The 26,283-nt window shown below is 39.5% G+C and overlaps 3 protein-coding genes across 6 annotated transcripts; 2 read left to right on the forward strand and 1 right to left on the reverse strand.

Moving 5' to 3' along the window:
• Positions 1-1,534: 1,534 nt before the first annotated feature.
• otud5b (OTU deubiquitinase 5b) lies at positions 1,535-5,718 on the forward strand. Its single transcript, XM_079858396.1, has 9 exons — positions 1,535-2,341; positions 3,739-3,832; positions 4,130-4,194; positions 4,328-4,484; positions 4,595-4,743; positions 4,834-5,019; positions 5,102-5,309; positions 5,392-5,490; positions 5,577-5,718. The coding sequence occupies exons 1-9, from the start codon at positions 1,799-1,801 to the stop codon at positions 5,696-5,698; spliced, it is 1,623 nt and encodes a 540-aa protein (XP_079714522.1). The 5' UTR covers positions 1,535-1,798; the 3' UTR covers positions 5,699-5,718.
• Positions 5,719-6,437: 719 nt separating this feature from the next.
• Positions 6,438-13,306, forward strand: mon1bb (MON1 secretory trafficking family member Bb). 2 transcript variants are annotated; one of them, XM_079858401.1, is made up of 7 exons: positions 6,438-6,850; positions 6,967-7,040; positions 7,136-7,702; positions 7,877-8,669; positions 12,371-12,518; positions 12,818-12,992; positions 13,082-13,306. In XM_079858401.1, the coding sequence occupies exons 2-7, from the start codon at positions 6,983-6,985 to the stop codon at positions 13,090-13,092; spliced, it is 1,752 nt and encodes a 583-aa protein (XP_079714527.1). In that variant the 5' UTR covers positions 6,438-6,850; positions 6,967-6,982; the 3' UTR covers positions 13,093-13,306. The 2 variants fall into 2 exon arrangements, with proteins under 2 accessions (XP_079714527.1, XP_079714526.1); XM_079858400.1 differs by having other exon boundaries at positions 6,440-6,850; positions 6,936-7,040.
• Positions 13,307-14,197: 891 nt separating this feature from the next.
• brpf3a (bromodomain and PHD finger containing, 3a) lies at positions 14,198-25,619 on the reverse strand. Of its 3 annotated transcripts, XM_079858397.1 has the most exons (14): positions 25,349-25,477; positions 22,372-23,900; positions 21,224-21,377; positions 20,714-20,845; positions 20,444-20,572; positions 19,652-19,964; positions 18,519-18,728; positions 18,456-18,470; positions 17,549-18,127; positions 17,344-17,422; positions 16,019-16,104; positions 15,844-15,932; positions 15,582-15,736; positions 14,198-15,497 (listed from the first exon to the last, which is right to left on the reverse strand). In XM_079858397.1, exons 2-14 carry the CDS (start codon positions 23,850-23,852, stop codon positions 15,314-15,316), a joined length of 3,606 nt encoding a protein of 1,201 aa, XP_079714523.1. In that variant the 5' UTR covers positions 23,853-23,900; positions 25,349-25,477; the 3' UTR covers positions 14,198-15,313. The 3 variants fall into 3 exon arrangements, with proteins under 3 accessions (XP_079714523.1, XP_079714524.1, XP_079714525.1); XM_079858398.1 differs by having other exon boundaries at positions 18,456-18,728; positions 25,349-25,619; XM_079858399.1 differs by lacking the exons at positions 14,198-15,497; positions 15,582-15,736; positions 15,844-15,932; positions 16,019-16,104 and adding an exon at positions 17,011-17,061 and having other exon boundaries at positions 18,456-18,728; positions 25,349-25,619.
• Between the last annotated feature and the right edge of the window lie 664 nt (positions 25,620-26,283).

Here is a 26,283-nt window from a genome sequence, read left to right on the forward strand (position 1 = left end):
ACTTAACATAATAACAACTCACCCAAACTATTAGGCTATTTGAAAGCGTCACTTTAGAATGGAGGTTTGTTTCTAAGCAATTATTGGTCATACAAAAAGAGAGACAGCATAGGCTACTTTCTATACATTTAATAGAAATTGTGCGTCATTTTTATGGAATTTAGTATGGTTTTTCTAGTTCTTTTTCCATAGTAGCATGCTACAGATTATGGCAGTTTAAATAATGTGGAAAAGTAGGGGAGAGCGGGGCACAACCTAACGCTTTTTGACTTTCTCAGTTTGTGCAAATCTACTTATGGTTCAGAGTATTTATTTTTTTCCCCACATTAATTTCCCACATGTCTAGTACAATTATGTGTTTTTGTTTTATTAATACAGTATATACTTTTTTCTTGATATACCCCGAAAGAATGGAAGTGAAATGTGACAACATGCCCCATAGGTGGGGTACATTGTGACATGTGTGGGGCACATTGTAACATGACATATGGCAGCTTAAAATGTTATCTGATCTAATAAAAAAAATATACAAAACAAACTAAAATATTTTCTAAATAAAATACAATTAAAAAACTTTTTCATATAAAATAATGGCAATTTTTAATAATTAAATAGAAACTCATTTTTGAGTTTTGACTACGAACACAGGAAAACACAGCTATACAACATAGTTCAAAACAAATAAATAATTAGTAATTTCTGGACATTGACTCTCAGTCTTTATTCACCTTTTTCTCACGTTTTCTCAATAAAATTAATAAAAGTATAGAATATAATAGCATATTTCTAATAGGGGCACATTGTAACACAGTGTTACAACATGCCCCGCCTGCACAACTGGGATTTAAACCCTGCTAGTGTCTTCTGCTAGTTAGCGAAACATTCAATAATTATCTCAACTGTTAAATAACATCTTGGAGATTAAAATAATATCAGATTTGTCTTATTTTAAATAAACACAAAAAATAGAGATGAAAAATTAACTTAAGTAAGAAATTTACTTTTGCTATGGTTTAATAAATGTCTATGGATATCTTCCAAAAAGAAAATAATTTTGGCGGATTTTTTTTTTCTATTTAGTGTTGATATGGCAACTAGTAAATAAACAAAGTTCCGTCATCCAAGCATGTGCGGAAGTATTTAAAACAAGCGTGTTACAACTAACCCCGCGTTAGGTTGTGCCCCGCGCTCCCCTAATAATGTGGTAAAAAAAAAAAATGAAACTAGTCCATAGTTATGCAGTTATAGATCATCTGTTAAGCAATGTTTGAGAATGTCAAACATGAGGCACACTATTGCCACTTTAAAAATGGGTCAAATTTAGGCCTAACCTATATGTTCACCGATTAAACAGTTAAATATAAAATATAAAAAAAATATGTTGAGTATATATATTCTGTCAGCCAAAAAAAAAAGTGTGGTATTCAATAACATTTTCTTTACTGAAAATGGGTCAAATATCACCGTCTATCGAAGGGTTGATGCGGTAGGGGGCAGTGCAAAGCAATATGAGCCCATTTTGTCAACAAGAAGCAGAGCAGGCGTCGGAAGTGACGTGAAATCGCATTGTGGTTTGTTGATGTTTGTGTCAAACTCTCGGTCGGTCGTTGTTACGAAAGAAAAACCTCGAAATTGAAAGATTTGTGACGACCGTATTATTTCACCGACACCTCGTATTATGTCAGGACGGGGGTGACTATACATGCATCGAAAAAACTGTTTATATACAAGTTTGAAAGGCCGTTTAGTCTCCGTGTTGTAACACATAACAACACAAATCACCGCAAGCTGGCCAGCGATGACAATCCTCCCAAAGAAGAAACCGGCCTCTACAGCCGGTGGCGGTGATCATACGGACGAAGCGGACAGACGAGGCGGCTCTGAGTCGCACCCTCATCCACTCGCAGGACGATCGGGGTCCCGACCCAGGGCCTCTCCGCCGCCGTGGACATACCAGGCCACACCGCACACGTCCAGAGAGGAGCGGCGGATCGAGGCGAGCGCTCGCCCCCAGCAGGCCTCCCCACAGCCCGGTGCCGCTGGAGCTCCGGTCGTGCAGTGCGAAGGGAGCTCCAACTCGGCTGTGGTCGCAGGTCGTGTCGAGTTACCCTGCGGCACAGGTGGTGTTGGAAGCTGCTGCTCGGGACCCGGACTCAGCAAGCGGAGACGGCAGGCGGTCTGCTCCAGCGGTTTGACAGGTGGAGGAGGTAGAGTGGGAGGAGGAGGAGGGGGCGGTAGTCCAGTATCGGAACCCGAAGAGGGAGCTGGAGGCAACAACAGTGAGGATGAGTATGAGAATGCGGCCAGACTTCAGCTTGTGGACCCCGCCACGGTCGAGCAGGTTCTGGATATTGACAGTTTTCTTACTAGACTGCTTTCTGTGCCAGTTTGAATGACCCATCAAGCATGCTGAGAGCTAACTATATAATAATTTAGTCAAAAAAAATTCAGATGTTTGAAACTGCGCCTTTAAGGGATAGTTTACCCAAATGCCATAGTTTATGCACCTTCCAAACCTGTTTGACTTTTGGTTGTTTTGAGTCTTTTAAATGAATAGCCTAGTTCACCCAAAAATGAAAATTCTGTCATCATTTACTCACCCTCATGTTGTTACAAATCCGTAAGACTTTCGTTTATCATCAGAACATAAATGTTTTTGATGAAATCTGAGCTCCATTGACAGCTACGCAACTACCACTTTGACGTAAAACAAATCCATATGAATTGAGCGATTTAGTCCAAATTGTCTGAAGAGACTCGGTCACTTTTTATGATGCACATATTGAATTTAGGCTTTTATTCACATATAAACATTGATCAGCTAACATAAACAGAAGCTCAACCGAAACTGCTTGACGCATGAGAACAAATCTCATTGGTTCTTGCGGAAGCTCAAACGTGCTGCGTAACACAGAATGAACCTCATTGGTTCTCGCACATCAAACAAACATGCTTGTGCGTCCATTTACCACAACTGAAGTGTGGGTTGATGAATGTTTTTATATTTGAATAAACCACTCAATTCATATGGATTAGTTGTGCGATCTCTTTATGAACTTTTTGAGACGTCAAAGTGTCAGTTGCATAGCTGTCAATGGAGGGACAGAAAGCTCTCAGGTTTTATATTTTAAAAAAAATCTTTGTTTGTGTTCTGAAGATGAACGAAAGTCTTATGGGTTTGGAACGACATGAGGGTGAGTTTAATTAATGACAGAATTCATTTTTGGATGAGCTAGCTAATCTATTTAATTATTACAGTTTTGGTTCATTGTTTAGCCTATATCTTTACTCTTTTGAAGCCTAGGCTATATCTCTACTATATAAATACTATATCTACTGAGGTGATCTAATTATAAAAATAATTATGACATACAGTCTTAGTTTTTGACAGAAGTAAACTTTTTGTCACAATTATGACAAAAATCCAAAATGAGATGAAAAAGTTGAAATTGTTTGTGATACAAAATCAACATAACCCTACATTAACCCCCACAAAAACTGAAAGTGAATGGTGACTCATGTTTTCATTTATTCTTCTGTGGAAAACAAATGATTTTTTTAGAAAGTCATATGAGCTTGTAATGAGAATGGAATTTCCATTTTCCCATTCCTATTAATCTTAAATTGTCCAAACACTTTTTTTGGACACTGTCTGTTTTGGAAATTGGAAAAATGTTATATGTATTCATTGTATTATAATACACTTTTTCTTTATTTCTTCCTTTTTTTGACCTACAGCAAGAAGAATGGTTCGAGAAAGCCTTAAGAGAAAAGAAAGGCTTTGAAATAAAAAAAATGAAGGAAGATGGAGCATGTCTTTTCAGAGCAGTTGGTAATATATATATTTCAAAGCCAATTATATAAACTATAAATATATATATATATATATATATATAGGCCTATTTATATATATATATATATATTTATTTATAGCTTAAACTTATTTCATTTCGGTTATTTGATAAGGCAGCATTTTAAATTTTAATTTAAGTTTTTTAAGTGCAAGTTTTTCATGTAATATCTATGTTTTATTTTATTTTAGCTTTATTTCAAATATATAAAACGATTTCAATAGTTTTAGTTAACAATAACTATATGTATGTGTCATTGTTTTTTTGTTTTTTTAAAGCTGATCAAGTATATGGGGACCAAGATATGCATGATGTGGTACGGAAGCAGTGTATGGATTACTTGGTGAGTCAGTTTAATATTTAAGAATAAATGATTTGCAATTAAAAAATAATTGGCTTTGAAATGTGAGTTTACCTCTTCTTTTAATTATTGACTGATGTGCCATTTTGTTTCATTGTTTATGCTTCAATTGCAGACGAAAAATGCGGATTACTTTTCAAGTTATGTCACAGAGGATTTCACCACATACATTAACAGAAAAAGGAAGAACAACTGCCATGGGAACCACATTGAGATGCAGGCCATGGCAGAAATGTACAACCGGCCGGTGGAGGTTTACCAGAATGGTGCAGGTTAGTTAATGTCTGTTGAATTCCTGCCATCTAATAGGCTGTCTGTGGTATATTTTAGGATAGAAGAGGAAATACGTTTTTAATATTATTTGACAAATCCCGTCTTACAGAGCCTATTAATACGTTCCACGGCATCCAAGAGAACAACGATGAGCCGATACGTGTCAGTTACCACAAGAACATCCATTATAACTCTGTGGTCAATCCCCACAAGGCCAGTGTTGGGGTGGGGCTGGGCCTCCCCTCCTTTAAACCAGGGGTAGGTGTTGTAAATAAGGCACGTAAATACAAGTATTTATTTATATGAGGATTTTTCTCTGCTAATGTCTGTTATACTGTCTCTATGTAGTATGCTGACCAGAGTCTCATGAAAAACGCTATTAAGACGTCTGAGGAGTCTTGGATTGAGCAGCAGATGCTGGAGGACAAGAAGAGAGCATCAGATTGGGAGGCCACCAATGAGGCCATCGAAGAACAGGTGGCCCGTGAGTCCTACTTGCAGTGGCTTCAGGACCAAGAGAAGCAAGCGAGACAGGTATGAGACCATCCCACGACCAAATCAAAGCAACTTAAAACAAACAACTTTGACACACTTCCCTCTCTGCTTTTCCATTCAGCCTCGTAAAGCTAGTGCCACCTGCAGCTCTGCCACAGCCGCCACATCCAGTGGCTTTGAGGAGTGGGGATGCAGGTCCCCTCGCCAGCGCAGCTCCGCCCCCTCTCCAGAGCATCCAGGCCCGGCTCACCCTGAACCCCCCGTCAAACCCCCCTCCCCAGCAGGAGCTTCACTGGTTCTTCCCAAACCCCCATCACCATGTGCCCCAGGTCTGTATATGAATGTTTTCTTTACTTGCGCTAATGCACACTTCTCGCTTATTAACCGGTTCTTCCTTGATTTCTTCTCAAGGTCCAAGTCATCAGTCTTCTGCCAACTCTTCCCTGGTGTCTCTCTACCCAACCCTGGGGTACAGGACACTAATGCAGGATATGTCACCTGCTGCCTTTGGTACGGCATTGTATGCTTTAGTAGAAATGTTTGTTAACTTATAATTCATGTCTTTGTTAATTAGGTGTTTTTTTTTTTTTTTTTAGGTTTAACAGATTGGGAAGATGATGACGTTCTGGCTTCAGTTCTGGCTGCTTCACAACAAGAATACCTCGATAGCTTGAAGAAAAACGCAATGCACAGAGAATCTTCTCCAGACTGCAGTTGATATATTGGACAGCATAACTTGCAGCACAAACCATTGAACAGCTGCATTTCTTTATTTCAACACCATGCAATGTTTCATCCTCACCCCTCTTTATAAATACCACTGTATACTGATCTTTCCCAGTTTTTTTTTGTTTTTTTTTTGCTAACCCATTTTCCTTCATTTCATTAAACTCCATGGACCTAGTTAGGTGCATGTTTAAATAAACATTGTAAAATTAATATTAAAAATATCATCTCAACTGTTTATTATTATCAGGTGTTTTCATTATTTGAGCACAATAAATTATACTAATTAGTATATGAATGTTGAAAATGTTGTGACCCCCTCCCCCCTAATTTTTGCTATATAGACCAATGCAGCACAGCAAGCTGCAGGATATATAAAGAGAATCAATAAACAATTCAAAATCATATGTTGATGTTTGTGCATTGTCAAAAGCATTTAGTGAAACCTGAGATTTCTGTATTGAATATCTTAATATCTTAACATACTATAACACATATCACCAAACTGCTAATAATTGGTAAAAGAAAAGTTTGTAAAATGTATATATTTTTGAGTAAAGTAAAAAAGAAAAATCTCATATGTGTGTAAATGTAAATATAATTATACATAGTAAATGACTGGATTATTTTTGACTGGTCGTCTCGCACTTTTAAATATTTTTGCATTGTATTTCATTATGGTCCTCTATTTTGAAATATGTCAACCGGAAGTGGTTGTGGATATTTGTTTTGCAGTGTTTTTAACGTCAAGCTTCCTGGAGAACCGGCGGCTGAGTCAGTTGCGCTGAGCAAAAACGAAAGATCATCTTGGTTTTTAATGATCGTTAATAATTTATTCCACCAGACATGAATGTGATTATGACGAGTAGTGAAATAGTTCACTCGAGGAGTCATTCATCGGGGAGATTATTAGCTTTTTGCATAAATAACGTAGATTAGCTTTCTGTCTGGTAATCTGGTTAACGTTAGTAGTTCTATGATTTTAACCAGTTAATGTTATTTATCGAAGTCATTCATTGTTATTAAACTATCTGCGGCAGAAGACGTGCGTGACGGTGTTAAACTCCACGAGCCGTGCAGAGATGGGATAACAGCAGTAACGTTAATCAGATTAAACGTGTTAGACTTCACTGTTGTACACGAAGTACGAACCTTTATTAGTTAAATGCTTTACTGATATATTGCCGTTTGATGGGTGTCATTAAGTCACTTTCTCAATTTAAATTCAGTTGTTTTGCATGTTGTCATGGATCCGAGCAGTCAACAGAGTGGGAATATGGAGGAAGTGAAGATATTTGATCCATCCATTCTTCCACAATGTCTTGATCAAATAGGTAATGTTTTAGGTAGTGCCGTTCTATTACTAGTTTATACTTGTGTTACAGTGGGTAACATGCTGATGCAGACTTGATTCTACTCTACTCTCCAGATTTAGCTTATTCGGACAGTGATGTCCCATCAGAAAACCACTGTGTGAATGAAGATCACAGGATGCCTTCAGACCCAGAGGGGCTCATGGACTCAGCAGACCCTACATCAGAGGAGAGCAACCAACCGCAAGAGCCTTCAACAGATATGCAGAAGCTCCACATCGATGATGACAGGTCTCTGTGTGCCGGTGGTTCGGAGACTGATTCTGGGAAAGCATCCGAGGACTCTGCATTAGTTGACAATGGCCATGATGACTCGAGTGAGTTTGTTGTAACCGTGCTAGCCCGGGGGAAGATGGAAGAGCAGGGAATGGGAATGAAAGGAGCCTCGTCCCCTCTATGCGAGACCGGCACACCTCTGGGACCCCCTTCGCACAGGAACGAGGATGTGACGGCGGAAAGTTGGAGACAGCACAGGAAGCATGTGTTTGTGTTGAGCGAGGCTGGGAAGCCCATATATTCCCGATATGGAAGTGAGGAGGCTCTGTCCTCCACTATGGGAGTAATGATGGCGCTGGTGTCCTTCGTGCAAAGTGGAGACAACATCATCCGTTCAGTCTACTCCGGTAAGTTCTTTGTGATGTCGAACTGATGGAAAAGGGCATGCACACTACCCTTCAGAAGTCGTTCTAACATGCTGATTTAGTGCTCAAGAAACATTTCTTCTCAATTCTTCTTCATGAATCATCTACTTAAATAACGGCTTAAATAACTTCATCTGGTTTCTTCTCTCCTGATAGACGAGCACACGGTTGTGTTCATGCAGCGGGGTCCTCTGGTGCTGGTGTCCGTCTCCAGCAGCCGTCAGTCAGAGCAGCAGCTCCGGAATGAGCTTCTCTACGTCTACAACCAAATCGTCAGCATGCTCACGCAGGCCAGCATCACCCGCATCTTCGAGCACAAGAAAAACTACGACCTGCGTCGTCTGCTGGCCGGCTCGGAGAAGATTCTCGACGGCCTCCTTAACCTTGTGGACTCAGACCCCAGCCTCTTACTCTGTGCTGTGCACTGTCTCCCCTTGGCCTCGTCTCTCAGGGACTCCCTCAGTCAGATTCTCCAGAAGGCCATCACGCCCAACCTGGTCTTCTCCATCCTCATAGCCAAGAACCAGCTGCTCACCATAGTGCAAGAAAAGATGGTCATTGACGATGCCCGACTGGAACCTGCCGACCTCCACCTTCTACTGAACCTCATCGGGGCGTCGTCCGCCTTCCAGGCCGGGGAGATCTGGACGCCCATCTGCCTGCCCAGTTTTAACCCTGACTGTTACTTTTATGCATACATCTCCTATCTGGACCCTCCTGAATGTACTGTTTGTCTGGTTCTTCTCTCCACCGATAAAGAGGCGTTTTATTCGGTAGCCGAGTGTAAGAGGAAGATCGAGGAGGCTATGCAAGCGCAGAATGCGCTGAACGCCATATCGAAAGCTCACTCGTACAGCGTTAGTCAGGTGGGAGTGTCTGACCTCAGGCATTTCATGTACAAGCCCTTCGACGTGCCAGACAACCATAGGCAGCTGACGCAGTTCACCAGGTGAGTCGTTTGCGTTGAGGATTGAGAGTCTCATGAAACCTTTTGAGAACATGTCCATCTCATATTTCATCGCTAAATAAATAAGAAATTATATTTTTACTTTAATGGAACTAAAATAAGGCTTTATTTTCTTAAAGGGATAGTTCACCCAAAAATGAAAATTCTGTCATCATTTACTCACCCTCAAGTTGTTTCAAACCTGTATGAGTTTCTTTCTTCTGCTGAACACAAAAGAGGATATTTTGAAGAATGTCGGTAACCCAAACAGTTGATGCACCCCATTGACTTCCATTGCATTATTTTTCCATACTATGGAAGTCAATGGGGTTTGGGTTACAAACAATGGGGTTACATTACATTTTTTGGGTGAACTATCCCTTTAAGATCTGCATTTTCATGAGAGTTTAGTAGGGCTGGGCGATATATCGCATGACATTGTTAGGCGCATCTCGTCAGTAAAGCCGGTTCCTTGATTAGTAGTAAATCGCCATCACCTGCTTTCAAATGGAGCGGCATTCACTACAAAGAGCCGTAGTTAACTGACAAGCTGAGCCATATCGCATTAATGTCGCGGACAAGCACAGCTGCTTGTTTTACTGTGAGATTTTCCCATGTGGATTGTACTGTGTCTGTGGTGTTCTTTCGACGCGCCCAACTGACTCACGGGGTAACCTTGGGTTCACTGCCTCATCAGTCCGCACCCCAAAAACCCATTTGTTCGGAAGCTCTAGGAATGGAATCGAATCAGTCCGCACCCCACAGAACCTCGAGTTTAATCACGTCAAACTCACTACTCCACCACAGACCCAGGCCATCAGCATGGTTTCATCTCTCTTACCCAATTCTCAGTGCCATTTGAGTTCAGTTTAGAATTAAAAGGAGGATGCAAAATAAAGTACAGTGTAATCAGTGCACAGCTAAACAGTGTTTTGAGTGTGTCAAACAGTGTTTGTGATTTGAGTCTGGATTTGAATGCGAGTACTGTAGGAGCACATCTGATCTCTTCTGGAAGGTGGTTCCAGCTGCGCCTGGCATAGTAGCTAAAAGCGGACTCGCCATGCTTTGAGTGAACCCTTGGTATTTCTAGCTGATGTGATCCGAATGATCTGAGTGATCTGTTAGGTTTATATTTAGTGAGCATATCTGCTATGTATTGAGGTCCTAGGCCTTTGAGTGATTTATATACCAGTAATAATACTTTAAAATCAATCCTAAATGTAACTGGGAGCCAGTGAAGCCCTGAGGACTGGTGTGATATGTTCATATTTTCTGGTTCTGCTCAGAATCCTGGCAGCAACGTTCTGTATGAGCTGCAACTGTCTTATGGTCTTTTTGGGAAGGCCAGTGAGTCCATTACAATAATCCACCCTGCTGGTGATGAAAGCATGAACAAGTTTTTCTAAGTCTTGTCTGGAAACAAAGCGTCTAATTCTTGAAATATTTTTGAGATGATAGTATGCTGATTTAGTTATTGCTTTGACATGACTACTGAAACTAAGGTCTGACTCCAGAATCACACTGAGATTCCTGACTTGCTGTTTAGTTGTTTGACCCCTAGTGTCAAGGTATGCGTTCACCTTGAGAACTTCATCTTTGTTTCCAAACGCAATGACTTCAGTTTTGTCTTTGTTTAAATGAAGAAAGTTTTGCCACATCCAACTGTTGACTTCATCAATGCATTGGCACATAGAGTCAGTGGGGCTGTAATCGTTAGGCAATAGGGCTAAATAGATTTGTGTTTCATCATTTGTGTTTCAATCAATTTGGTTCTTCTTCATTATTTGGCTCATTGGGAGCATGTACAGGTTGAACAGGAGTGGTGCAAGAATTGAGCCTTGAGGGACTCTGCATGTCATGGATGTCCATTCAGACTTATGGTCTCCTATACTCACATAATAACCTCCCCTCCTAAGTATGACCTGAACCATTTTAGGACTATCCCAGACAGTGTGACCCGGTTTTCCAGCCTATCAAGAAGTAGGCTATGTAATGATCGACAGTGTCAAATGCAGCACTGAGGTCGAGGAGTACCAGAATTGATGTTTTGCCTGTATCACTATTTAACCGAATATCGTTTATTATCTTTATGAGTGCTGTCTCTGTGCTGTGATGTGGTTGGAAACCAGATTGAAAATTGTCCATTTGTATCCATTTGAGGTTAGGAAGTTGTTAAGCTGATTGAAGACAACTTTTTCAATGATCTTGCCTATGAAAGGAAGATTTGAGATTGGTCTGTAATTGCTCAATATGTTGCTATCCAGATTGCTCTTTTTCAGGAGGGGTTTGACAACTGCAGTTTTAAGGGACTTTGGAAAAGTCCCAGAGAGAAGTGAGGAGTTTACCACTTCTAGGAGATCTGCTTCTAAACAGTTTAACACACTTTTTAAAAAGGAGGTGGGCATTGTGTCAAGAGCGCAGGTTGATGTTTTAAGGTGCTGTACTGTTTCTTCCAAAATGTTACCATTAATTTCTTCGAAATCAGACATAGTAACTTTCTGAGGATGTGGTCTGATCTGTCTTACGTCAGTGCCACACGAGGATATGCTGATCGCCTTTCTGATATTATTGATTTTCTCAGAGAAGAAGGAAGCAAACTCATTGCATTTTCTGTTGAGAGCATTTCACTGGGAATCTGGCTTGAGGGGGGGGGGGGGGTTGTTAGACTCTCTACAGTAGCAAAAAGAGTGCGTGTGTTATTTATGTTTTTTTATAATATTTGAGAAGACAGTCTGTCTAGATTTGCCTAGTTCCACACTGAAAGCATGAAGGCTGTCTTTATAGATGTTATAATGGACTACAAGTTTTGTGACTACTCAGCTTTTCTGCATTGTCTTTTCATATTTTGCACTGCTGTTGAGTTTCTCCAAGGTGCTTTTTGTCTACCACATTTGTTCCTCTAATTCTCATTAACCTCATGCAAAAAAGTCTCATTATAATTTTTATGTTGTGGCTGATAAATACATGCATATATTAAAATTCTATTCTATTTTGTCAGAATAAAAAATGGAAAAAATATATATTAAAAAAATAACACTGAAAGTGCATTATTGTAATGTTACATAAAACGTCTTAATTTTCTTCATGCAAGATATAATAGCTTTTATTTTAAACGAAAATCAAAAATGCTGCCTTTGTAACTGAAATAAAGTAAGTTGAAGTACTAAAATTACTTAAACTAAAACTGAAATAAAAATAAATGAAAGCTAACTAGAAAAAAAATGTAAAACTAATAAATATGAAAAAACATAAAATGACTAAAAAATGAAAACTGAAAATATATAAACAATACATAAATAACTACTTGTTTTCAATTGGCAACTTTTTAAAATGGATTTAATCAAACACTTTGCAAACGAGAAAAAGCCTTTCCCTAATGCTGACATCAGATTTGTCCTCAGCAACTCCACAAATCACTTTTTAACAGTATCTCTGAGCTTAATATTTTCACTGTAAACCTCTCACATATTTCCCAAATTCATTTCACTAAGGACAGAAATCGAAAGCACGTTTTCTTCCTTTATCCTATTGTTTGATGCCAAATCCATTGGCTTTTATTGAGAGCACTCTGTTTGTCATGAGATGTTCTTTACAATGTAGGACCACTAATATAATATCCGAAAATGTTTATGAATGGCGTACAGAAATGAGATCTAGCACAAAGACACCATTGTTTTTCTCTGTCTCATGGCTTCTCTGCGCAGCCCAGAGATGGAGGCCCCTTACGGCAGTGAGGAGGAGCAGATGAGACTCCTGGACCTGTACAGAGACATGCACAGCCGGATCCACAGCACCTCACGCCCCCTCAAGCTCATCTACCACGTGGCCGAACGCGAGACTCTGCTGGCCTGGGTATGTGAACACTAACTGCTGTCACACGCATCTGTTCTCAGTACTCTGAGAGCAAAACATGTTGATGTTGTGCTTTCCACCTCGCCTGGTGCTTTCACACGCTCTCCGGCAAGACCTTGAAGATCGAGTTACCTTTAAGGCCTCCGAGCGGCAGTTAAAATGCAGATTATGCAAATTAGGATCCTGACCTTGCTCCAAATGGAGTCGCGTTGTGATTGATTATTTGGCTACGTCCTTGAAAATATTCTCAGGTTAATTACGAGTTGCCCAAAGCAAGTGAATTCAATTTCTCATTTCAGGTCACGAGTAAATTTGAGTTGTACACGTGCTTCAGCCCCCTTGTCACGAAAACCTGTGCCATCAACGCCATCACCAAACTGCTGCGCTGGATCAAGAAGGAGGAAGACCGTCTGTTTATCCGATACCCTTCGAAATACTCCACAACCCCCAACCCCAGTAAGAGCTCTAAAGGAGGTAAGAGTCAAAATGAATCGGATTATGATTTCTTGGTCTTTTACACGATTCCCTCCATCTACTGACCATTTGCATTGATTTGGTTTCAGATGGACACTGATCACACTGACCCGCAGTGATCCAATCGCTAAAATGGCAGGACGTGCATCTCTGCATTCTTAACTCAGTTTAGTAATACAATGGAGATGATTCAACCAAATGATCATAAATAATCCACCGTGGGTAAATAAATTATGTAAAGCTGCTGTTTGTTTGTCCATTTGACATCCTGGACTGGATCTGATTTTATACATTTAAGTAAAAAAAAAAAGAAATATATAAAAAAAATCATATTTTGTGAAAATTATAAACACCAGAAACAACTTTACTCAGCAAAAGGTCCAATAAACTGTGGATTTTTTCTTCAGAACTGGTGGCAATGGCTAATTTATTGAAGCTGTAACTGGATTGTTTTACTTTACATTTGGTCATGTAATTGCATATAGATTAGAAACTGTTAATGCGATCAAATGTGGTGTCCCGATGTCTGGATGAGAATAATTTACCTCTAATTTAGCGTGGCTGCTCGAGCTGTGCATTGTCACAATGCACCTTTTCTGGTTGTTCATTGTTCTTGTGATGTATTCTTTTAGAGGTTCACTTTGACTTTGTCTTATATGGTTTTGCATTTGAAACCGAACAGACCAAACCTTGCTCCATTTTAATTAAAGAATATATAACGTGAGCTGAAACTTATCAGAAGATCATAAAACTATGGGATTAATGTTCTTTCATTTCTGTTTTCAGTTAGGTTACTGCACAGCATGTGTAGTTTAATGTTGTATATGAGTTTTTGTTTCTGGTTGGATTTGCCAGTCATGAATTGTGACATTTACTTTTCTGGCATGTGCACTATGATGTCATCAAATCATGAGATCAAGATCACCATAAAATGTAGGTTAAAACCACTGGACATAATAGGAAAAATACTCAGTGTATGACAATATACTTGCAATTTTCTCAAGTTTGCTTTTCTGGAAAAAAAAAAACATTTGTATTCAAGAGGAATAATATATTGGTGCTGTAATAAATCTGAGGTTGCTCAAGTACATCTTGTATTTTGAAATCTTATTTACTGACATGATTGCTAAATTTAGAAAGGGTAATAGATCAAGACATATTGCTCAAGTTCAACTTGTAAACAGATGAAAAATACACAAACGCATCAGCTCAACAGTCTTTTTATTTCTCGTTTGAGAAAATACTGTTTCAGACATTTTTTGTTTGGTACTATTAGCTTTTCACAGGCTTTAAAAAAAACACATTTCTCTTTTACTCTGCGTACAAGATCTAAGAGACTACTTAATATTTTATACTATAATGTTCTCTCACTTTAGACCACTAAGGAACAATTGCATTAAAGCAGTAATGCTTCCTGAACAATATAAAGCCCTGTAGAGCTGTTAAATTAAACCTTCTCAATTACTATTAAATAACTTTTCCATAACAACTCAGAATAAATTAAAATGACGTACAAAGTTTGTCATTAATTTACATTTCAGATTTTAAAAACACATCTGTGCATATTTTCTACATACATGCATTTATATTTACACAGTGATCTCCACCCACAATTACAAGCTTGTTGACAGACACATCCTTTCTTTAAAATAAACTGGCACATATTAACTTAAAAAAGGACACAAAATAGGATCTGGGTGTCAGTGCCAAAGAAATGAATAGCATTAAGTGGCATCTCACAGTATGTAAAACAGCTATGGTAGTCAAACACCAGACGTTTTAGAAAGACAACAGATCTGATAAAGACGAAAAGCATATATGATCACGCTAGAATGATTAACCAGCAAATCTAAGGGCAATAGGACTTTTTTTTGTGCACATGCATTTCCTCAGTCCAGAAATGTATCCAAGTAAACTATTACAAAATGCATTCTAGCACAAAGTTCCTGAGTCGTACTGCCCGAATACCCTGGTGCATTGGCAACATAAGTGATACCATCACCTCACATTCAATTAAACTGCCGAAAATGGAACGAGTGGCAAAACATTTCCAACATACAAAAATAAGTGCAATTAGAACAACTGAATTTAAAACATTCTTAGAAATCTTGGTTGATTGAGAACATTAAAAGTGAATAAAACCAGGTTTTGATTTATGATGTGCCTTGAGTTTTGGAGGGTAGGAAAACCGGACAGAAGACAAAAATGATCTTATAAATCTGCCTTCCACTGGTATAAAAACCAATAAATATCTGAATGTTATGAGCGTACCTTCACTGGTATCTTACAGTCAGTTTAGACATATATTTGACAGAAGTCTTTTATATAAAATTTGAGGGGTTAAAAGTTGAGTTTTCCTGCACATGGCTCAAGTGTGTCATCGCCCTGTCGTACGCCATGTGCACTGACTTCCGCACATTTGGTTTCTTGCCCTCCATCAGACGCAGTCTGTCTACAGTGTCGTCAATGCCCATGTGATGGAGTTTGTCCAATGGTAGCCACTGCCTTAATAGCAAAACAAAGACATGAACAGGCTTAAAACAAGCTTGCAGGTTTGAAATATATTCCATGAAATGTATTTCACCTTACCAGGTTCTTTTTGTATCGAAAAACAGCACAAGAAAGAGCTTCTCCTCTGTCTCCTCTTGTCTGCGTGTACCCAGATCCAAAACGTCTGTAGGAGGCACTGGGATGGGAATGCCGTTGTGAAGAATTCCTTCCCGGGGCATGTTAGGATCGACAACCTGTTGAAAAGCATTATTAGTTTAGGCTAGGCTAGATATACTAACTTATAGATTCAAGTGTCTCATGAAGACCCACAAGCATAAGCGCAACCGCATGTGATCCTTACCATTGCAGGGTATGAGGGGTACCCACGACATTTTGCCCAAACCAAGGTTAGAGGTTCCATCTCGTCATAATTTTGAGAAGTGTCTCTGCCTACAAAAGTAAACACAAAATAACAATAGAACAAAACAAATAAAACAAGAACAAAATAGTTCCTTTAAGGTCTTTGTTGGACCCACTTGTATTAGTAACTTCATTCTCCTCCTCACCAACAGGAACTTTACTGAGAGCTGGTTTACCACGACTGCGTTTTGGAGGTGAGGAACTGCGGAAAACATTAGCAGACAAATGGTTTTAAATTACTTCTGTGTAATAGGCACCTTGAACACCTGGTATTAACATCTGTGTCAGGTGATGCAATCTCAAGTGGTCAGTGCTAAATACAGGTGTAAAAACAGGTCATGTAACCAGGTTTCCATCCATATACTTATGGTAATTTTTGGGATATTGCATGAAAAAAAAAAAAAAAAAGTAAATTCTTTTGAGGCAAATAAATGTTTTATTCAGTGAGAAAACATGCACAAACTCAAATATATAAAACTTTAATTGAATTTATAAACTACAAATTAAAATCATAAAATAAATAGTATGCAATTTAAGATTAGCAAAAACCACAAAAAACACTTACGCCACTTCCGGGGAAACAATATTATTGAAATTGAAATGTTTGTAATGAGATTAAATCGCACAAGTATATTTTGCTCTGGGGTGAACTTTTTTTGCACTTTCTCATCATGCAGTGACACACCGGGCCTGTTTACACCTGGTCACTTCATGCGTTTTCTCTGATCGGATGGCTATCCGATCGGGAAAAGACCAGGTGTAAATGCCCTCCGAAACGCTTTCAAGCCGGATTTAAATCCAATCACTCAAACCACTTCAGGAGGTGGTTTGAGACGCATTCCAAACGAAACTGGACAAGTCTATATGCATCTGGTTGTTGAAGCCACATATGTTAATTTTACTCCTCCCAAAATGTTAAAAAAATAAGTGTGTGAGAGCATGTTGATATGATATGACAGCGCTACTGCAACACATCGCCACAGATGAGTAGCCTAATATCTCTTCAGAAAGCCGACGCGCAGTGCTGCAAATAAAACTGAAAGTAAGTCGCAGACGCTCAACACACACAATCATCTTCATTAAAAGTAGTGAGACTAAATGATCTTACCAGTGCTGATGCCGCTCTCTCTCCTGTTGCAGTCTTTGATCTTGAAATTAGCTGATGATAAATAAAATGCAGCTCATATCTGTTGCTTTCGTTGACGTGAACTCCGTTAAATTTGCATATACCGCGGGAATTGAAGATCGGATTTATTTTCGTTTTGCGGAGACACATTTATGTGACCAAGTGTAAATGGAACGGTTTTAACAAATCAGATCGATCAGTAAAAACACATGAGGTGACCAGGTGTAAACAGGCCCACTGATGCCACAAGCCAAGTGTAAACAGGGAACCTAGCATTTAAAGCACTCATTTCAGAGTGCTGACAGCATCCATTACCTGTGTGGTGGGAAGGTGGGAGTGCAGCTTTCTGAATCGGATGAGTGGCTGCAGTGTCTCTTGAGTCCATTTGCGAAGCCTAAATAAAGAGCATTAGAGCGCTTTAGCATATTAAACACATTGCGATGGACATCACTTAAATCACTGGTCAATAAACTTGAGTAATCGTTTTTATATTCCAGTATATTCCAGTATATTCCAGTACCATTCTCTTCTGGACGAGAGTGGGCCTTTTCGCCTTCGTTGTCTGAGCATGTACTCAGTCCTCTGGATCTCAGCTGGTGAGGGGACGGAGAGGGTGATTTTGGGGCTGGTGGTGCTGGCAATAATTTGGCTGGTGCAGTCTGCTGTGGCGATGCTTCATTTTCGCCTTTGCTGACTCCATTTTGCAATAAAACAGGCTTGTCCTTTGTCGGTCTGGCTCCGTTTTTTGCTTTCTTGAAGAGGATTGATGTCCGACGACCCACGCCCATCTTGGGTGATTCAGATGGGCTCTCTGCGGAGGAAACCCTGTTCACAGCATCCTCCTGAGGGCTGGTGTCCTCCTCTTTTGTGTGGAAGTTCTCATCTTCTTCTAAAGTCTGATCGTGATTTTCTCTCAGGCCTCTTTCTTTTCCTTTCGCCCTCAGTTTTCTGCTGCCAGGTTTATTTGACTGCGCTGGAATGGTGGTCCGTCCCGTCTCAAGGCAGAACATGGGCGGGTTTGGTGGGGAATCTCCAGGTAAAGGTGAAGAGGCTGGACAAGTGGGTTTTTGCACTTTATGTGATGTTGATTTTTTTGGGTCTTCAACCGTGGAAAGAAATTAATGGTTAACTTAAACTTGTAGATAACTTATAAAAGAAGTTTGAATTAAAAATTAATTAATTATTCATCACTTAATGGACTGGGTGTTAAGTTTTCTGCCAAGGTCTATTTTGCCTCAGTAAAAAAAAAAGTAATTTTTGGACAGTTTAAAATAACAAATAGTAACCATTATTGTTATTAACTAAAACTTTTCTTTTTTTTTTATGTTAATTGAAATAAAGCTGAAATAAAACTAAATATATGAATAAAGAAAAACTAACTTAAAATGTAAAAAAAAATGTTAGCAACTAACTGAAGTTGAAGTTACCTGTATTGGAGGTTATGTAATCCATCTTCTCCTCACTCTTTCCCTCTTTGCTCTTCTTCTCTTTAATTTTCCCATTCAGCAGTCGTGGGTTGCGGTCCTGGTGGCTGATCTTGTGACGGAGGCTGTTAATTTCTCTGCGCAGCAGGCGCATGCGTTTTGTACGACCCCCGCTGGTCCGCATAGACGCCACCAGATCCAGTTTGTCCAGCAGGGTTTTCAGCTGGTCCTCAGGACACATGTGCACACGATTTTCAGGGTCCAAAAGCAAGTCAACTGTAAATCATTCGATGGGATTTTTTTGATTAAAATCAGGCATTGCAACAGAAGAATCATGAGCTACTTTTATCATGTTTTTATGTCCTGTTTGAAACTTTAAAATGACATGAGGGTGGAGTTGATAATGAGAGCATTTACATTTTCTAAACATCAGAAAGATTAATCTCGTAATTTAAAGGGTTAGTTCACCTGTCATTAATTACTCACCCTCATGTTGTTCCAAACCTATAAGACCTTAGTTCATCTTCGAAACACAAATGCAGATATTTTTGATGAAATCCGAGCTCTTTCTGACCCCCCAATAGACTACAATGTTATTACAAGCCCCAGAAAGGTAGTAAAGACATTGTTAAAATATTTATTATAAATATAAACTTTTTGTGTGCAGAAAACTCAAAATAAAGACTTTATTCAACAATTTCTTCTCTTCCGTGTCAGTCTCTGACGCTGTTCAAAAGGACCACGATACATGTGTGGTGCTGACGCAGGAGCCGGCCAATACTGAGCCAGCGTTCTGACACTGCGTTCCCAGAAGCACTGCATTTTTACGTGAACAGTGTCGGAGACTGACACAGAAGAGAAGAAACTGTTGAATGGTCTTTATTTTTAGTTCTTTTGCGCACAAAAAGTATTATCGTCGCTTTATTACATTAAGGTTGAACCACTGTAGTCACATGGACTATTTTAACCATGTCTTTACCTTTCTGGGCCTTGAAAGTAGTAATAACGTTGCAGTAAATGGGAGGGTCAGAAAGCTCTCGGATTTCATCAAAAATATCTACATTTGTATTTTGAAGATCTTACAGGTTTGGAACAACATGAGGGTGAGTAATTAATGACAGAAATTTCATTTTTGGGTGAACTCTCTCTTTAAGACTGTACATTGTTTTGGAGACTGTTAACATTGGAAAGCTGCTCACTTTCATCCCACCAGGAGACTGTGGCATTGTGTGCGCTGGGCTTGTCTGGCAGGTGCATGCCTGTGCTGGGATCAAGGCCTATGCTAAGAGCCTGATGTTGGGCGTGTCTCAGGACAGCTCCGCCCACCTCTCGGAGTTGCATGGCAGCTTTATGGAACATTGTGTCATTGGAGTTGTACCTCAGACAGTTGGATATCATGAGATTGAAATCATTCTCCAAGTCAGCCACAGATGAGTATTTATGGGCCTCGAGTTTGTCATGCATTGTAGAGAAATCCATTGGCTCACAAACAAACTCCAGATAATCTGGAACCTGGGAAAACAATAAAGATGACATATGAAAAAAAATATGTCTTGCTCTTTTAAAAATAAAAAGGTCAATCTACTAAGTAGACACTAATATTATAACTAATATTCTCAGCGGCAACCACACAGACTATGGAAACTAAGCTGCAAAAATGGGTCATTTAGAAACCATCATGTTATTGACATAAAAATGTATACATCAATGGCATTAAAAATTAGTAAGCTGGCCCACCCTGATGAATGAGTCTGAACTACGCCAAGGTTTGAATGGTTAGCATAGTCCAGTTAGCACTTATGATAATAACATTTTTCTAATCAATATTTATAAAAATTTCAAGATGTTAAATTAATTGTTATACAATATATTTACAGACTGTTAGTTTATGTTAGTTAATGGATTAATTAATATAACAAATGAGACCTTATTGTAAAGTGTTACCAAGTTATTTTTGCAAAAAGGGGACTTTAAAGGGCCCATTTCCTTACCTCCTTCAAATTGACAGGTGTGGTGAAAATATGATCTATGTCTTTCTCCTGCAGCTGTTCCAGTGTAGAGCGCAGAAACACCAGCGCAGGAGTGAGCTGCAGCTCCAGTGTAGCCTCCTGAAGTTTCATCTGGTGAGAGAAGAGAGCCAAATTAAATTGATTCTGTGAATTAGTAATTACCTTATGCCTGTTCTCAATAAATGATGCTTTTCAGAGAACAGGGTCTAGAGAACGTAACAAAAGAACATTAGACATGAGGGGATCTGTCACCTGTTCCCTTTTAAGTCTCTCCCTCTTTCGTATGAGCTCAATAAGAAGTCGAGCTTTTTCCAGGTCCTGTCGAAGCTTCTGCCAATACTTCAGCTCTTCCCTGACAGCCTGCAACTTTGCGTCTGGCTCTCTCTGAAAAGTCATTCAAAAAAAAAAATCTGTAAATACACTGCACATACAAGCAATCTCTGGTCATTTAACACACAACAACACAAGTGATCATTTTGTCGTTTTTCTGCTCTGATTTTGGGAGCAAATGTGCAGAATTCAAACATGGTTAAATGTGTTACTCATAGCTGAAAACATGATCAAATTAGCCATAATGTTTAATAAACTAATGAACAAACATAGGGCAGGGAAAAGTGTGAATGATAAGCGTAGCAAAATTAGTAGAAATCTGCAGTTTTCTGCTGTCGTAGATTCTGTGTGAGCTTGTATATTAAGAGTTGTAGTATAAGTTATCACACTTTTTACTGTCAACAACAGCGTAATGTGTTACAGCACACTAACCTGCTCAGATTTCTGAGTCTGTAGATGAGAATGGAGCCGGCGGATGAGTGGCACTCCGTTACGAAAGTGACGCTTCAGCAGCCAGTAATTGTGGAGTCTCTGCATGAACTGATTTTTCCTTTCAACAGAGACCCCTGTGCAAATCTTATTGAGCCTATTCAAAAAAATATGAAAAACTGTTAAATTCAACATGAAACATTCACAATTCTCATTTTTCTTCTGTAAAGTGACACATTTCTGAGTGAAACAGGCTATTTAATCAACTATTTAGATTTTATCCATTAGGATTGTAAACACTAAGTATTTAATACTGCAATGGAGTCAGATCTAAAGGCGCTCGTGAGGGAAACACGTCAATTTTGAGGATTTTTATTTTTACCAGGATGAGGAGGTTGAAGAGAAAATTCACCCTCAGAAGCATCTCAATGTATCCTAACAGTAATTCTTTCAAGTATATATTTTTTGGTTATTATTGCCATAACTACTACTGAACTGCATTGATTTGTTTGGAAAAGTGCTATATAAATAAAATTTGCTTGCTTACTGATCAAATGATTTTTTTATTTTTGAAAGAAGTTATTTAAGCTCATTATAAACATTTAGGCTACATTTATTTAATCAAGAATGCAGTAAAAAAAAACAGTAATACTGTGAAATATTATGTAAATATTATCTATTTTACTATATATTTCAAATGTAATTTTATTCCTGTAATGGCAAAGCTGAATTTTCAGTCTTCAGTCACATGATCCTTCAGAAATCATTCTAAAATACTGATTTGGTAGTAACATTTCTAATCATAATAATAATAATCAATGTTGAAAACAGTTGTTCTGCATCATTTTTTTGTGGAAAGTAACCATGATGCATTTTAAGTATTCTTTGATGAATAGAACTTTTAAAAGAACAGCATTTATTTGAAATAGAAATCATGTTACAATGTAAAAATCTTCACAGTCACTTTTGATCAATGAATAGAAGTATAATTTTTTTTAAAAAGTCTTATTGACCCCAAACTTCTACAACAGTATCCTAAATGGTAAACCTAACATTCACTGAAGATGAGGTGAAATACTTCTGCATGCTTACAACGAGGTAAGATCAAAAGAACAGACATAACCGACAAAAGAGCAGACGTAAACATTTACCTAAAGGAGGGTATCTGCGGCACCAGCAGGAGGGGCACTCCTGTCTTCCGCGAGGTCCCGGCTGAATTCTTCTGCGTTTTCTTCTGTTGTGCGGCCGAACCTTTTTTCCGCCCATTCTGGTTCTGCTGCAGCGGAGGGCCTAATGTGTATGACCTCTGACCTCTGTTACCCCTGCCCCCGACCAACCCATTGTCTTCATCCCCCTCAGTGCCCGTACCAGGGGGCGAGTGGTTCTCGCAATAAGCAGTTTTCTTCACAGTAAAAGTGGTGCCGTGCACACCGGTTTCCCGCACAGGGTCGATTTTCATATAGAGACCGGCTCTCTGGGCACAAGTGACGTGAAACGCCCTGTAGCAGTTTGCTTTGTGGCACTGAATAGACGCCCCCCTGCCTTTCTGTTTGCACAGGTAACAGGTGAGCTTCCATCGTGCAGGAGGAATGTTTTTCACTCCCTCCACGGGCTCTAGGAACACAGTGTTGGCAAAGCACAATTCAGGGATCCATATGGCACAGATGACGTGGGCCCAACTTCCGTCGCTGGTTTGTTTGAATGCGCCTCCCCGATTAGGGCAGAGGACACAATCGACGGGTCGCGACGGGGATTGCAGACAGCGCCTGCACAGCCACTGGCCCTCGGGGATGTAAGGCACCCCGTAACATTCCTGGTGCACTGCGAGATTGCAGATGTCGCAGAACAGGATGACGTTGCTGTTGAGACACTCGTCGTCAAGGCAAACGCAACAGTAGGCATCCTCGTCGATGGTGCTCTGGGACAGCGCCTGGCTGCGGGACTCCAAAATGGACTCTCGCTCAAGTCGGTCAATCAGTAACTCGAAAGTATCAGGGGGGACGGAAGCGTGGCCATCGGACACTCGCTTCTGATTCACCATCTCTAGCCAAGCCATGTCCTCCTCGTCCATGTCATACTCGGCCTCGTTGTCCAACTCCTCCCCTGACTTCTCTTTGTAGCGATAATAAGCCGCAGGAAGAGGAGGGGCTTCTGAGGCCATGAAAGTGTCCACCGTACGGAATGTAGGCTTTGGCAGGGGGATTTGTGAATGGGCGACCTGACTTTGCAAGCCATTCTGAGAGCCAGATCTCTTTTTGGCTGCGTGTTTGCCATCTTTCCGCTTGCTTTTACACACAGTTTGTTTGTTTCCCAGTCTTTGCTCGCTGTTCTCTTTGTTACTGTTGCACTCCGTCAGATCCTGAGCCAGCATTTCATCCTCGGTTACGACGGATAGCTGGTCGTAAATGTTGATCCGGTGAAGCCTTCCCTCCAGCTCAATCTCCACCATTTTCTGAGCCTGCGCGTACGTAAGAGTGTCTCTGGTCATAGTGAAGTTCAGTCTGCATGGAGAAGGTGGACAGAGTAGAGCGTCCATGTCGGCATGGCTGGATGGACCAACTTGACCCTGATCCTCTCCTCTGCCAAAGCCTCCAGCCCTGGATTGGCCAACTTGTTTCTTTAACTTTCTCATTGAAGTTATCCTCTATATAAATGTTAAAATATGAATGGACATAGGTACCTGTAAGAACAGAAATATACATTACCAATATTGACCAGATAGTGTTGAAAAAACTTCTCAAGGCAAGACACTACAGGCAAAACCATTGTCAATTTTGAGATTTTAAGCTATTTCGCTTCATAACAGGTCTTCTTTCAGACTAGTAGATAGAAAACATTTATGCGTTTCTTTCATTATTATTTACGCCTGTTGATTTCAATTACAATTGCACATCTTTAAAGGCCGTTTTCTCAAAATGACTTTCGTCTTATGCACCGAGCCACAAATCTCCAATTCAGTAGCACCAAAATTTCCAGTGAAATTCCAATGAATATTATGAAGGTTGTTATAGAGGGGCTTCTTCATATATAATTGGTTTGGATTATATAACACTTTATTCCTAAAAACATACATTTTTTGATTGATGGACTAAGAAGAGGTCAAACTATAAAGAAGTATCCAAAGTCCCCTCTGTAAAAACCCTTTTAACATGTCCAAATGAAAAAAAAAATCTAATTATCAAATTTTTATTTCTGTTCTACAAATTTATACAAATTTGTACATATTAAAACATATCATTTCAGTGGCAACACAAAACATTTGTGATTAATCAATGGGGAGGATAAGATGATATCTATTAGTTAAATCATTTTTCCCTATTCACCTGTTGTCTTACTCTTGCCTTACCATAAAAACCATCTTAGACCAACAGACCATCTTGAGGTGGTTTTAACTGTTTTTAGCAACAACAGGACTGTCAATCAGCACATTTGAATAAAAACAACACAATCAAATGTAGCAGCGACTCCACTCCTTAATGATGTGTTTGCTGTAATATAAAAAGTACAAATAAACGGTTCATTGAGATCAATAAACATCTAATAACTACTAAATAAGGGGGTTCTCAAATTAACAGATACACATCTTCTACAGTGTACATGTCGCTTCATTTGTAACGTTGGTAATAAATGTATTTCAGGCGAACCAATAGGTTGCCGTGCTCATATCACGTGAATAATTCGAGCCAATCACCGGGCAGATCTTCAATTTTTCCTCGACCCAGTTGACGTAGTTCGGTTGCAGAGCGCTAAATACCAATCCTGAAGCGAGACAGACGAGTCAGCCATTTTAGCAGGGCTGATGGACAGTCTCAACCTCGATTGTTTTTCCTGATAACAAACTCCTGACGGTGCACTATGCCTTATTTTCACTTTGTCAACCAAACGACAAATAATTGCATATGACGCTATAGCTCCGTTGCATGCAATGCCGTGTGTATATGCAGAGAATAAAGCAATTGTATGTAATAAGGCGCCGTGTACAGTCAGCCAAGGCAGAGCTAGTAAATGAGCGCCTTCCAGTGCTGGAGCCATATTTGGAGAGTCAAAGAAAGCAACCACAGCGCTACTACCTGCCCCCGCGACATTACTGTTTACAGAAAGCAGTGCAGAATAAATCAGCAAACTTACTCTTTTATCGATCGCTCGAAACGACAGTGAATGCCGGTCATATCCAGGGGCGACAGCGTCCTCTTCTGTAGCAAGACGGGCTTCCTCAACCCTCCATTGATGAGACTTCCCACAAAAACGTTTCTAAACACACATCCCGGCTGTTTACACAACACTATCACCTTGACATGGAGTCCGAGTGTTTCAAATAGGCGCCTGACATTATTGCAGAGTGTTCGTGTGCATTGAACGTTGGTTTGTAATTAAATTGGCAAGAAAAATACGCCCCTTTAGAAAAAAAGGCGAATTCTCGGCGTTGGGCTTTGCACTTGGCGCGCGCATCATGCGCACTGCTCTGTCATTGGTGGAAACGGTCATCGTGAGGCCACGGAGTCTCGCTAAAGCCAATAGAGGCCGCGAGCGGTGAGAAAAACAACTCGAGAGACTTCCCTGAAATGTTTGCGCGCATAGACTCCATGTTCACAAGCTACATTAAACGCCCGTGTAATGTATGGTTTACTGTGAAAAAGAACATAATTTCTTGATAGCAGTCGACATAGTAGCTAAAATACAACAACAATAATAATAGCCTACATTATTATTACGTTTTAAATAAATAGCCTACCGTTTTCCGTCTGACTATATAAATACAATATTTTAATTGTAGCGTTTAGCCCATGTAATTTGTATCCACTTTATTAATAGGCTATTATTATTATTTTGTTTGTTTATTTTTTTTAATGAAATAATCTCACGTTTTAAACAATTTGAGATTACTTCATCCTTTCAGTTTTCCTCTGAACATAAAGACTACCTTTCTTTTAATGTATTTTTATTTTATGAGTGATTTTGTCGACTTTATTAATATTATTATTTTTTTTGTTTGTTTATTCTTAATGAAATAATCTGAAGGTTTAAACAACTTGAGATTATTTCATCCTTTCAGTTTTTCTTTA

The sequence above is a fragment of the Squalius cephalus genome, assembly GCF_949319135.1.
Source record: "Squalius cephalus genome assembly, chromosome: 22".
NCBI lineage: Eukaryota > Metazoa > Chordata > Actinopteri > Cypriniformes > Leuciscidae > Squalius > Squalius cephalus.

Coding starts and splice junctions, on each gene's coding strand:
- otud5b (XM_079858396.1), top strand. CDS start 1,799: ATGACAATCCTCCCAAAGAAGAAACCGGCCTCTACAGCCGGTGGCGGT. Junction 4,195..4,327: donor AGCAGTGTATGGATTACTTG/GTGAGTCAGTTT, acceptor CTTCAATTGCAG/ACGAAAAATGCGGATTACTT. Junction 5,020..5,101: donor AAGAGAAGCAAGCGAGACAG/GTATGAGACCAT, acceptor TTTTCCATTCAG/CCTCGTAAAGCTAGTGCCAC.
- mon1bb (XM_079858400.1), top strand. CDS start 6,953: ATGGATCCGAGCAGTCAACAGAGTGGGAATATGGAGGAAGTGAAGATA. Junction 7,041..7,135: donor ACAATGTCTTGATCAAATAG/GTAATGTTTTAG, acceptor TCTACTCTCCAG/ATTTAGCTTATTCGGACAGT. Junction 7,703..7,876: donor CATCCGTTCAGTCTACTCCG/GTAAGTTCTTTG, acceptor CTCTCCTGATAG/ACGAGCACACGGTTGTGTTC.
- brpf3a (XM_079858398.1), bottom strand. CDS start 23,852: ATGAGAAAGTTAAAGAAACAAGTTGGCCAATCCAGGGCTGGAGGCTTT. Junction 21,378..22,371: donor CCGCAGATACCCTCCTTTAG/GTAAATGTTTAC, acceptor TTTTTTGAATAG/GCTCAATAAGATTTGCACAG. Junction 16,105..17,343: donor CCCACCTTCCCACCACACAG/GTAATGGATGCT, acceptor TGTTTTCCGCAG/TTCCTCACCTCCAAAACGCA.